We start from the raw sequence: 14266 nt of genomic DNA on the forward strand, positions 1-14266 counted from the left end.
AGATTATTAGAGATGCTTAGGATAAACGTAATTATCTTTTACTAAAAAATTTTTTATTCATATATAATTGTGAAGTATAAATCATCATACAAATTCAATTCATCTTGTTCGATGGTTTGTCATATAATTTTATGCAAGTTCTATTATCATATATAGATGATTACATACTAATATGCTGAATTTGATCACAACAATTTTTTTCTCAGTCTTCCACAATCTAACATCATGTATTTTTTGGGGTCTTGGTATTTGTTGTTTGTTCTCAAATTTAATTGTCTTGAAATCGACCATTGAATATTTTCTCCAGCGAGTGGCTAGTTTTATTATCACATGCTGCTGCTTTTTAGTTTCTTGTGATTTTTTCAGATAATGCAACTTTTAATTTTCTTTTTGCAACTCGTTTTTTTGCTATATACATTCTTTTAGCATAATATTCCAGTGTGAAGTACTGATATCAGCAACCCAGTCTTCTGAACTATTATTGTCAATCTTAGATTTAGGTTCAAAGTTTTTTTTACTCACTGCATGAAAATTTTCTTAAATCTCAATAACCCTACAAGAAATAGCTATGGAGTCAAATTACATGGTGGATCATATATATTTATCCCTTCGGATGGGTCTAATGGCTAGCACATGAAATATTGTCATCATGAGGTCTGGGGTTCGAATCTCGACAAAGTCGAGGTAAATACCTCCCTTATGTGCTAGTCACTATTTCAAAAACTAGTAACCACCCGTGATTTACCTCCTTCATCTTGACTCTAAAACGGATTAATAGAGGCGTTGTGGGCGAAAGTATTCATCTTTTATCACCATAATGGATCATATATTTCTTTCTTCAATAATCTAATGATAAAGTGTTTTCTTTAGAGAATGTTGTTTAAATTGTATGAATTATAACAAAATAAAATTGCAGAACTTTGATACAATTTTAATATTAAACAGTACGTCCAGAATGGTACCGTACGTCAGAATGGTACCAGACTTCAATGTATCAATTTCTGAAAGATGTTCAGTTATAAAACTTTGAAGATATTATTTTAAAAATAAAATCACGGTTGGAGGATGAAAATTTCTCAATTTTAAGGTCTCTGAAAAGTAACCAAACAAAATCAATAAAAAATAACAAAAATCCTCCAGAAATTCAGATTTTATAAATTTATTTGTCAAAAACATATAGAAATTCAAGATTCTTTGAAAAAAAAGAAAATAATAAATAAAAACATTTTCAGCACAGTAAAAAAATCTACCATCATAGTCACCAATATAAATCATAAACAATAACAATTAAGTCTTATCTCACTAAATAAAATTGATTAGAAATAAATAAAATTGATTATATAAATCTTTCTAAGCTATTGAACTCTATCTCCTACTATATTATCATTATATTTAAATAAATTTTATCATATCTTATAATTCTTTATCATTTTTTTTATTTTCTTCTTCGTTTGATGTGTATTTATCATAATTTCACATCGTCTAACTAAAACATTTATTAACCGTCTAAATACATATAATCTTAAATATCTCTCGAAGTTTCTCTCAATAGATACAATTTAGACTCCAATATTTTTTATTTTTTATTATGTTCATACATCCATCTTAACATCCTCATCTCTCCAAGTCTTATCTGCTGCTCATGTGCTCAAGTCATAGCTCAACATTCATATGATAAAAAAAATTTCTTGTAAGAATGTCACAATTTGATTGATGCAAAACAAAATAAGGACAGATTAATACAGAAAAATAATTAACAAGATTAATCCAAGCGGAAGAATGTTTTTATCAAAGCAAATATGGAAGAATGTGTTATTATTTGATGCTTTACTTGTTTTCAACTGGATCAGTAAATCTTACTAAAATGTTGGTATTAACAAGCGCAAGTTGTTGTCATATATGGTTTACAACTTCAAACCAGAATGAATGGCCACCACACCACCAACTAGATTCTCATACTCCACTGACTGAAAGCCGGCATCGACGATCATCTGAGCAAATACATCCTGCACAAACAGAACTTGGGTAAATATCATCCATCAAACAAGACGTCTTTGGTTATTCATTTTGTTTTTGAACTCTTCTTTTCCTCTCAAAACACAACCTACGTTTATTTTAACATTATGAAGCACACGCAAGCACACACTCTGACAATAGGATAGCCTATTGAATTGAGGGGATTTCACACAATTTTCATGTGCAATAGATTAACCTTGATTACCTTAATCATGCAATGCCTAGAGTTGAACTTAAAACTTATCGTGCCAAACTCTTTTTCAATCCTTCTTGATGAGGAAAGTTAGTTTTGATTGCCGTTTAAATGGTGAGATTATTCATCACCTAATGTTGATAAACCAAAAGAACTATGGCATACCTAATTTCAGTATGCCTAGCATGGACCTCAAGGGTTCAGCAGGCAAGGGGAAAAAATTACATGTACCAAATAAGAAGTGCTTTCATAAGGATTGATGACATAATCGAGGGGCCTAGAACTGATCTAAAATCATTCTCGACATAAATTCAATATAGTTCCGAGGTTTCAAGTCAACGCTACATAACTAGTTACTCAGAGGTGTTGTAAAATGAGACAACAAATACACAAGGCATTTGTGAATATGAACAGCTTAGGAAAAACAAAAAAATCACCTGTTTCGGAAACTGTCGGATGCTCTCAACTAAGTATTGGTAAGACTCTTTGTCTCCAGCTACAAGTTCCCCCATAACAGGAATTATCGAAAAAGAATAATAGTCATATCTGCAAAAAGGGCTTCTTTGAGTCGAGCAAATAGACTAGAACATGAAAATCAATTAAAAAAAAAAGTTTTATCTTCACTTTAACAAAGAAGGATACATTTTGGTAGTCATTACCTTGATGAACAAAAGTAGATTGCATTTCAAAAGAAATCTACAACTTATGGGGACATTTGCTAAAAGTAATTCAACCGTTTTTACTTACAGCTCTTTGAAGATAGGAAACTCAAAATGACTTAATTCTAGGCATAAGAACCTGCCTCCTTTTTTCAGTACCCTGGAGAGCATAGAAAATGATATTATTAGAAAAATGTCATCAGAGGAATACTTCTATCGCGAGCAAACAATCCATTTTGAATATCATCATAGATACAATATTTTCATATAAACGATCATTTCATTATTCCACTAAATATTGACTTTTAATAACTACAGAACATATCCATTTCTCAACAAATGTCTGTCTCCACCAAAAAACTTGAATGATTTAAAAGAAATGCTAATTTTGAGTAATACATGTTGCTTCAAAAAGCGCACCTATAGGCTTCTGCAAGAGCTTTCTCAATGTGTGTTACATTTCTAATACCAAATCCAATCGTGTAACCATCCATTGACCCACCCTCAAAACTCAATGCTTCTGCATCTCCTTCCACAAAATGCAGATAGCTACTGTTTGTATATCCTACATAATGAAAATAAGTATGTAGTAAAAAAAGAGACAGTCACAAAACAATTTATAAATTAAGCTCCAATAATATGGTATACATACCTCTCTCAATAGCTCGCTTCTTGCCAATATTCAACATATTTGGGTTAATGTCACATATAAAGATTTGTGTTTGTCCTTCTGTTTCAACAAAACTGTCATGCATGACTTTATGACCAACACCTCTAATACTTTCCAACACGCGGAAAGCTATATCCCCTGCGTAAGACACAATAAGCACACTAAGGCCTACAATTCTTCATGTCAACTAAAGAAGAGTTGAGATATAGAGTTCCTAGATCAACATACATTAGTTAAGATGAAGAAATGACAATGTGAAATAACTGAAGGAAAAGGAAAAAAAAAACCTAATTATGCATATTCTAAAATGAAGACAAATGCTAGTAATGTAAAATACAATATATATTATATAAATCTATATAAACAATTACAGTCATTGTTCGAGAACAATCTTTGCTTTAGTACTGTCATTGCCTCAGTGGTGGGAAAGGCTGAGGAGCTCATGGTGGTAGTGTTTGTTAGTCATAAAGAATAGTTCCTTAATCTCTGCTCTAGTTGAATGCATTTATGTTGATAACATCAACAATTACCTGTGCCACCAGCTACATCAAGATGCTTCATCCCAGGAAAAGGACCTAGCTTTGAAATCAATCTTAATTTTCCTCAAAAGAATGCATTGCTCAATTAAGAAGAATCTAATTGCAGGATCATAAATCAAATGAAAAGTTGTAAAAAGGACCCCAACCTATCTTTCCACAATCTGTGCAATCCCACACTCGTCAAATCATTCATCAAATCATACTTAGAAGCCACACTACTAAAGACATTGCCGACCAATTTTCTTTTTTCTTCTTCGCTGACTTCTGTAAATCCTGCATTAGATACCACATTATTAACAAAAGAACAAAAAAATTCATATGGTCAGATTCATAGGAAAAAAGAGTTATTTGTGTTAACTAATATGATAAATGGGGAAATTACAAATTTATGCATCTTTGAAATATGATACTTTTGAAATGATTTCTTCATGTTTCCATGGAATTGTGCCTTGGTAATTTTTGAGCTTTTCAAGAAACAAAGAGAATGCATCAACTATTCATTTATTCCTTCCATCTTGAAAGAATAAATTCATGCAAGTTGGATGAATTCAGACTTTGTGAGGCTAAAATCTCAATCAAATCCTATACATGAAGAGATGGATATTGGAGGAAGTTTTAATGCCTTCAAGTCTGAAAAATGAAGCAAATGATGGAAAATGCTTACTACCATCAATGTAGATATTAATACTAAGATGCAATCTTTCAGTTTGTTTCCTATAATTGTAGATAAAATGTCACCTTAAAAATCACATGAACTTGATTGTGTTAGTTTGATAAGATAGTGATGCATTTCTTTTGCAGTTATGACACAGTACTAAAATCAGAATATGGATAAGGGTCATAAGGAAATAGTTGCTGCCAATATGAACATACTTCATTACATGTCATGAAAACATTGGTCTCTCAACTGATTAACATTACAGCAGATCATGTTTAATCAATCATGAAGACAAGTGGAAAAGAAGATAAAATCAATTCATCTCCCAAAATAAATATGCATAATTCTAGACAAACTGTGATGCATCAGGCTTAGTCAATAGGGAAGACGTAAGTGTACTGAAAAATCAATTCAGTTTGACTGTATTATAAGTTATACCATTCCAGCAATATAACGTCAGATCGTTGGATTAACAATACACATTCTACAGTTTCTTGTATCATTCTTCCGAAATACACAGCATATCGAATATGTTTTCAGAAGATCTACAAGTTCTAATTGACCAAGACATGATTTGTTAAAATCTTCACAAACTTGATCTTTTTTTAATTTATAGCATGTAAAGTAACACATCTCATTGATTTACTGTGTGTCTGTATCACACCAAGCATCATAAGAGTGTAGATCAGCACGAAGCAAATAAGAACAGAATAATTCAAGTGTTTCATAATTCCAACTTACTTTTTAATTACCATGGAAGGAGAGCAATCTCATAAGAAAATTTCACATGTTTGTCCACCAAAGAGTCACAATGGACATTGTAAAATTCATCGGCCTCAGAAGGCATGTGTGAAAGTAAGATCAAGACAAGTGTCTTTTTAAATTGTTAGTGTCCCAAAATTATCCATAAAGGTGTTTCATAGACAATCTCTTTTGAGTCAACATGCTACTTCTAATTGATAAATTAGAACAATTTGCTTCAAAAAATCTTCCCAGTGCTGTGTCATTTGATTTTGACCCTTATTTAGTTAGCTCTTAGCCTCTTACAGATTTGGCTTTTCGGTAATGAGAACCTTTCTTATTGTTTTTATTAGCAACATTGGCTAAGCTATCTCCATACTAAACATTGGTACTTTTTACTAAAATTATGAGCTAATTACAAAGAGGCAACCTACTCACCATAACCTCAAGGTCCTCAACAAAGTTGAGTGGAGAGAATTTTTAATGAACGCGAGAAAATACTAAACTCTTACCTCTTAGCACATCAAGCATTCAGCAACTGGATGACAAGCATCTAAAGTTTTAGACTTTGGTTGTTATACCCACAACCATCATTTTCCATAAACACTATTCTCAAATTAATCTCTTTTAACGCACAGCGTGAGTGAAGATTACATATCCTATAGTTGTGCAGAGTCTAGGGTTCAGAACTATATGGTCACACATTAACTTAGCCACAATCCTATCAGACAATACCCAAAGAAAAGATGTCATGCGGTAAAGATTAAGAAAAATGTGCCTCAAAAAAATAACAAATAAAAAATACCGAGATATCTTTGTAAAATTTTATATTTCGTGCTCATTGAAATTGCAGAATTGAACATAAAATTTAAGCACATAAATTGAAATTAGGCATGGAAATAGAGAAGAATAATAAAAGCATGATACCAAAGCTGGTTGCATGTGAATGGAGAAATTCAGCCCCTCGAGGAAGGAGGTAATTTTGACCATTGATTAGTTTTCTGATGGTCCTTTGCAATGCCATGATATGATTTTACACGCTATTATCCCTCTTCAAATGATGAAACAAGGAAACAATGAGATAATTATTCTCTCCAAAAGCAATAGATATGTAAAGAAAGAAGTATATAAACGATAGGAATGTGCTCTATTGTATGGAAAAGATAAAACTACCAAAACAACAATATATTTCCTTTGCTTCGGACAAGGTTAAAACAACTCAATTCCAAGACAGCAATCTCCTCTCTCATACTCCACACATAACGCATGGGGTGTGTTGATGTTTTGTTCTCGTTTGTCTCAGGGTTACAATTTTTGAACATGTATATATTTACTAGTAAAGCGTACGAGACTCAGCATGTCAACCTTGCCAATATACTCGAATGAACTTATGTATGTTAAACTTTCCTACCTAGAGAAGTGAAATCCATAAAATTGTCTATCACACAACGTCCTCAATTAGTTGTCATACAATTTAAGCACAGTATCTGTAAATAATTGAGAAGTTGTCAGACAATATTAAATTTATGATCATTCAACCAAGTAAATATCAACTTGCGATAGGAGTTAGACGATGTATTTTTTAAGTCTACATGAATTACCTAACACAAATGATAGATAATTGTCATAAAAATAAAGAGCATTGAAAATCGGTTATTCAGGCAACACACACATGCGTTGTAAAAAATGGTGGCAAAATCAGATGTCATTCAAAAATATTCTTTTAATATCAGTCATTTGAGTGCTTGAAGGAACATGGAGGGAAAGAAGAGCTTTTAACAAAAGGAGAATCAGGAGAAGGCGCATCAAATGAACGAGAAGAAAACAAAAACAACAAAGAGAGCCCCACTTGGGCTATGACGCGAACTTCCTTGATATAGTATCCTATCGACGACGACGGCAACCGTGATCTTGGAGAGATAGCTGATGGGATTACATGATTGACCTAGGTAAAGGAAAGAATATAACATTTTTATAAAAAGACAATTCTAATTTTTATTTTTCTACTTAGAACACCTTTATATATAATTCTGTAACACCCTTACTTTTCCATAAATCTGTGTAAGGTGTTCTAAGTAGAAAAGTAAAAATTATAATTTTTTTTCAAAAAATAAATTAATATTAGGTGCATTTTTATAAAAATATTCTACTCTTTCCATTACCTAAGTCAATCTTGTAATCCCGTCAGCTTTCTCTCTCAAATCACCAATGCCTCTGTCGTCGATCGAATACTATATTGAGCAAGTTCGCGCCTGCAGGTCGCAGCCCAGGTAGGGCACTCTTTCTTGTTTTCGTATTCTTCTTCCAGTATTTTTCTTCTCGATCATTTGATGTGTCTTCTCTTGATTCTCTTTCTGTTAAATGCTCTTCTTTCTCTCCATATTCCTTCAATCACTCAAAAGACTAATATTAAAGAATAATTTCGAATGACATCTGATTTTGCCACTATTTTTTATAACACGTGTGTGTTGAGTGAATAACCGATTTTCAATGCTCTTACTTCGTTTTCATGACAATTATCTGTCATTCGTGTTAGGTAAGTCGTGTAGACCTAAAAATTACACGTCTGATACAAGTTGATATTTACTTCTCTAGGTAGGAAAGTTTAACGTACATTATTTCATTTGAGTATATTAGCAGGATTGGCATGTTGGGTCTCGTATGCTTTACTTGTAAATATATACATGCTGTCCAAAAATAATAACCATAAGACAAAAGAGAAGAAAACATGAAATTTGTGCGTGCGTGCGTGTGATGTTGTCCAAAAATATATACATGGTGTCCAAAAATATAATGAATTAAGTTTTGTTTGTTGACACATAGATCGATATAATTGATAACTTAGACATAAATGTTAATTTTAATTTGTTTGTTTTAAAACACAGGAAAAGAAGAAGATTGGAAGAAGGAGAAATAAAGTGTCTGTAGAGGCAGAAGAGGATGATGATTTATGTTTGTAACTTTCCGTCCTTTTGTTATCTAATATGAACTCTTCGAACTATGAGTTCTGTATATGGTGGGTTGTTATATGCATATGACTTGTATGAATACATTTGTTTTATTTGTTTTTGTATAATTTTATTTTGGATATTTGTACTTGTATGAATATGACTTATTAGAATTAATTGTGTAGGATGTGTTGGTGTTTGAATGTTTAATTGTTGTGTAGGATATGTTGGAATGTTTATTGTTGTGTTTATAAAAAATAGGTTTCATATGATTTGTATACACAATAAAATGTAAAAAAAAAAAATAGGCAGGTGCTGGTGAAAAAATAAGCATTTTGCAACGAATTTTGTGAGAAAAATTTTCATAGCAAATATATCGTAAATTCTCTGTGTATCTAAGATTTTGAAATTTTGCAACGAATTATTTTTCATCACAAATTTGCAATGAATTTTACGACGAAAAACAAATTTGTCGCAAATTTTGCAACGAATATACATTATTTTGTCGCAAAATTTGGCGAGAAAATGTCACAATAATAAGATAAAAGAGCACCACCAAGTGTATCTTCTTGAAATGATTGCTTTCAATGTGGTGGTCGAAAAAAAAGTTTAACAAAAAGAAATAAGGAGAAAGGATGAGAAACTCACATATTCTTCTTGCAAAACTTCGAAAATTTTTACAATACCTCAAGTAAGGCTCAAGGTCTGCTTGAATGCCTTGCAAGGGTTACACTATCCCTCTTATATAGAGATGAGTAAACGATGCTGGGTGCTCATTGGGCCCATCATCACATGCGTTTGTTTCCTCAGGATAAGAGCAAATCTGCTTTCTAACGTAGCGTCTTTACTTTACAGCTTGCAAGTGCACACTCACACTACTTTTAGTACAATAATACACATTCTTTATTTGGTGGATGAGTCATAGGATTCTTTGAGGGTCCACCACCTCCGCAAAGTAGCTTTGGCTCTTTACAGTCGGAAGGCGTCGTGTAGTAGATTTACAGCTATTGCTAGCTCTTCATCTATCTGTTTGGTAGCTGGGTACCAATCAGACCACCAATTATCATATGTACTCCTCCGCTGGCATTCTTCTTTCTTCATGGTGTACAGCAGCCTAAGCTGTTGGAGGAAGTTAGCTGCCTGTACGACTGCTTGTTGTTGAAGCTGATGAAGTTGTAGGTTGATCCTTCAGAATTCACTGAGGGAGAGTGGTTATTTTTGGTCTTGTAAAAGTTGTTGATATTTTCTAGCAAGGCCGATAGGGTCAGGAGAACTCGTGTCATCTGGGTCTGTGCTTCTTCCTTGGGCTTCTCCTGTACTTCTAGGAGTGTCGGTGCTATCAATTCTAATTGTTCCAGGATCGCTTCCGGCCATTCTGCACTAACAAGACAACAGATTAGTCTAGATAATGCATCAGCTAATTGGTTGTCCTTGCCGTCAATGTGTTCAAAGTGCACTGGTATCTCGATCCCCGTGACATAGTCGGTAAAGGCTATTCATCGAACTCTGGAGGGCTTGTTATTTGAGGATTTACCAAAGAAATTGATTATCGCTTGGCAATCTATTCTCTAATAATATTTTTTACTAGCCAATATGCTCTACAACCTGGTGATTGAAATAGATATTCCAGGAATACCAAAGTTTTCTCTCAAAGCAATATTAGATACTGGAGCCACTACATGCTGCATCGACCAAAAATCAGTACCTACTGAAGCACTAGAGAGGAACACTTTTGTGGTTAATTTCAGTGGTATCAACTCACAACATACCGCCAACATGAAGATGAAACAAGCCCGTATGTTTATTGGGAAAAATGTGTTCAAAATACCCTACACCTACAGCTTCCCGATGATATTGGGTGACAATATACAAATGATCATAAGTTGTAGCTTCATTCGAGCCATGCATGGAGGTCTTCGAATAGAAGGACATGCGGTAACGTTTTATAAAAACCTTACTACTATTAATACGTTACCGTCTGTATCAGCTGCAGCCATTGAGGAGCTTGAATTAGAAGAGGAGGAATACATCCAAATAAAGGAGATTGTCAACTACTCAACTGGGCCATCTTATCCAAGGTTTAAAGAACAGTTTAGCCAACTCCTCAAGGAACTAAAGGATCAGGGATACATTGGTGAAGATCCTCTAAAACACTGGGCAAAGAACCAAATCACCTGCCAGTTGGATATCAAGAACCCTGATTTTACAATAGAAGATAGACCGCTGAGGCATTTGACTCCACAACAAAAGGAGGCCTTCACAAAACATGTCAAAGCTTTGCTGGAAATTGGAGTCATCAGGCCAAGTAAGAGTCGCCACAAGACAACCGTTATCATAGTCAACTCAGGAACAACAATAGATCCGAAGACAGGAAAAGAAGTTAATGGCAAAGAACGTATGGTCTTTAATTACAAAAGGCTGAATGACCTAACCAACAAAGACCAATACAGTCTTCCCGGCATCAATACCATCCTAAGAAAGGTCAGCAATAGTAAAATTTATTCTAAGTTTGATTTGAAAAGTGGTTTCCACCAGGTGACCATGCATCCCGACTCAATAGAATGGACGGCTTTCTGGTTCCGGCTGGTCTCTATGAATGGTTGGTAATGTCATTCGACCTTAAAATACCCCCGCAATATTTCAAAGAAAAATAGACAATTGCTTTAGGGGACAGAGGATTTTATAGCCATTTATATTGATGATATATTGGTTTTCTCAACAACTGAAAGCGAACATGCCAAACATTTAAGGAAAATACTGAAAATTTGCAAAAACCATGGACTTGTACTAAGTCCTACAAAGATGAAGATAGCAGTACAAGAAATTGAATTCTTGGGAGCAATTCTGGGGAACAACAAGATAAAGTTACAACCGCACATTATCTCCAGGATAGCTGACTTTAAGGAGGAAAATTTGAAGACAACCAAAGGCCTTCGATCCTGGCTAGGTCTTTTAAATTCCGCAAGAAACAACATCCCAAACCTGGGAAGGCTGTTAAGTCCTCTTTATGGCAAGACTAGTCCTACTGGGGATAAAAGAATGAATCATCAGGATTGGGCCTTGGTCAAACAAATAAAAAAATTAATTCAGCAACTCCCAGACCTTGAAGTGGCCCCTGAAGACTGTTATATCATCCTTGAAGTGGATGGTTGCATGGAGGGTTGGGGAGGTATATGCAAATGGCGAAAAGGCAAAACAGATCCTAGAGGACAAGAAAAAAATTGCGCCTACGCCAGTGGTAGGCTACCAGGATTCATAAACTCTACTACTTAGCCTGGAGGTCTAGAGTTCGAATCCTGGGGAAGCCAAAAATCCACTGCCAGGGGTGGAAAGTCCTAGTGAGTAACGGCACGGCCAAAGGGTCGTCGGTCGACGACATGAGAGGTCGCCAAATGGGCCGACGACATAAGGGCCGCCACAAGGGCCGCCCAAGAGGCCAAAGGGTCGGGTCGTTACAATAAAAGGCGCATTTTTATTGTAACGACCCGGCCCTCTTGGCCCATTTGGCGGCCCATTTGGCGACCCTCGGGTCGTCGACCGTCGGCCCTTATGTCGTCGGCCCATTTGGCGACCTCTCATGTTGTCGACCGACGACCCTTGGCCATGCCGTTACTCACTAGGACTTTCCACCCCTGATCAGTGGATTTTTGCCTCCCCCAGAATTTGAACTCTAAACCTCCAGGCTTAAGTATTAGAGTTTATGAATCCTGGTAACCAAGTGAGATGAAGATTGTAACGCCCGAAAATTCTCAAAACTATTTTAGAAATATTCTATGATTTTTCTGGAATTATTAGATATTTTTCCGGAATTTTCCGAGTAGCGGAAGTAGCAAAAATTATTAGAAAAGTAAAATGGCTTAAGCGGGAATCGAACCCGGGACCTCTCGGGTCCGCTAAACCTTTAGTTAGCCTTAGTAACCGGTGAACCCAGCAGGGCCGTGCTGAAAGAGAAGGGAAACATTTATATTTATATTTGAGTTGGGCCTAGTTACCCACTTAATATAAATTAAAAACTTAAGTTGGTTTGGGTTATTTTTAGTTTGGTTCGGCAACATCTCTTTCTCAAAAACCCTCACCGCCGAACACCCTCTCCTTCTCCTCTTCCTTCTCTCGGCGCCCAAACAAGCCAAAGCCAACCCTAGGGTTCCCTCCCTAGGGCCCTAAGAGCACCTTCCGACAGCGATTCCAACACAAGAACGTTCCCCTCCACGAGAAGGACGCGTTGGAGCAAGGAGATTATCGAAAGGATCGTCTCCACCGGAATTCTAGCGAATAGAGTTGTAAGAAAATTAGCGTACGAGGTAAGAAACCCCTCACCTGCAGTATAAGTAGCTCTCGCGTGTTTTCTTTTATGCATTAGATTAGTTTTATTGAATTTTGTCGGCATATAGTGTGTAGTTTAACTCTTCTCACAGATTTAGGGATTAGTGAGCATCTCTAGATGGGCCGAGCACGTGTATCCTCTGTAGATAGGGGTTTAGACGCTGCTGGGTGCCTAGAGGTGGTCTCCCTGATCGAGAGGAGAGTTAGAGAGCGCCAAATGCTCGACAAAATGCCTAGCACAGCCTTATGATACAGTGGGCATTTAGTTAAATGCCATAGAACATATTAATTAGCATGATCAGTTTTTATTTCAGCTTTTACGAGACTAGATGTCCAAATGGGTGGGCTCCCACAATCGCCTCTAGGTTCAGACAACCTAGTTCTAGGTTCAGATAACCTAGATTCAGCAAAATAGTATTAGCTATTTCAGTATTTTACTTTTCAGTGGCACTGTACTGGAATAGATATCCATTGGGTTGGGCTCCCATAGTCGTCCCTAGGTTTAGCTAACCTAGTAAACCCTACTAGATTTGGAACTTGCAATCCCGGGTCTAGTTAGGGATGCGCGCACAGCAAGTACAGTTGCCAGGGCCCATCAGCAGCATGTTTAGTATTTTCACTTACTATATGTATATGGTTTTCAACCTTTCACAAATTAGTTCATGAATTCAGTACAGTCCTAGCAGTAGCTCAGTTTTTAGTATCAGCTTAGTTCTTCATTGATACCATGTGATTGATATCATGTTCAGCTTTAGATATGCCATGATTGTATGCTTATATGCCATGCCATGTTAGTTTATTCAGTATACTTAGCATATCCTTTCAAACAGCATGATTTAAAAATCATATTTGCATCGTATGCATGTTTTAGTGAGGTAGATGGTTTCTTACTAAGCTTTTTAGCTTACAGATACTATTTTCCTTATACTGCAGATACAGGTAAAAGGAAAATGGACTAGCAGTGGAGGCTGGAGGTCAATGCAGATCAAGATGTGTGTGGAAGGAACTGGAATAAAGATCCTAGGGATCTAATTTTATTTTATTATGCATTAGAACGTGTTCAGTATGCATTAGTACTTATAGCAAGCGTTATCTTATGTTTCTGTTAGTTAGCAAGAGAACAGTTTAAAACCTTGTTAGTTTTGGTTTCCATATGTTTACATGCCATGAATTAGTATTCTATGCCTTAATTATGTTTAATATGTTAGCCATTACCTAGTAGAATGTTCTCTTAGCTTTTATAGTGTGGTGTAATGGCTTTGGGCACGCATCAGTGCTGATATCAGGGGCCTGATACGAAATCAGAAACCTCTGATCGGTCAGCAGACCGATCAGGGAGTCTCTGATCGGTCGGTAGACCGATCAGGGACCTGGGTTCTGCGACGATCCGTGGATCGATCAGGAGCTGGGTCGCGAAAAAAAAAGTGGCTCACTGATCGGTCAGCAGACCGATCAGTAAGCCACTGATCGGTCTCATTGACCGATCAGGGACCAGCTGGATCGGTCGGCAGACCGATCC

The 14266-nt window shown here is 35.8% G+C and overlaps 1 protein-coding gene across 2 annotated transcripts; it reads right to left on the reverse strand.

Annotated features, from left to right (window-relative positions):
• Nucleotides 1-1672: 1672 nt before the first annotated feature.
• Nucleotides 1673-9054, reverse strand: LOC122047423 (2-methoxy-6-polyprenyl-1,4-benzoquinol methylase, mitochondrial-like). 2 transcript variants are annotated; one of them, XM_042608712.1, is made up of 9 exons: nt 7326-9054; nt 6404-6527; nt 4224-4350; nt 4069-4130; nt 3521-3676; nt 3289-3433; nt 2957-3028; nt 2647-2755; nt 1673-2006 (listed from the first exon to the last, which is right to left on the reverse strand). In XM_042608712.1, the coding sequence occupies exons 2-9, from the start codon at nt 6498-6500 to the stop codon at nt 1905-1907; spliced, it is 870 nt and encodes a 289-aa protein (XP_042464646.1). In that variant the 5' UTR covers nt 6501-6527; nt 7326-9054; the 3' UTR covers nt 1673-1904. The 2 variants fall into 2 exon arrangements, with proteins under 2 accessions (XP_042464646.1, XP_042464647.1); XM_042608713.1 differs by having other exon boundaries at nt 4069-4350; nt 7639-9052.
• Between the last annotated feature and the right edge of the window lie 5212 nt (nt 9055-14266).

The sequence above is a fragment of the Zingiber officinale genome, chromosome 2B (genome assembly GCF_018446385.1).
Source record: "Zingiber officinale cultivar Zhangliang chromosome 2B, Zo_v1.1, whole genome shotgun sequence".
Lineage (NCBI taxonomy): Eukaryota > Viridiplantae > Streptophyta > Magnoliopsida > Zingiberales > Zingiberaceae > Zingiber > Zingiber officinale.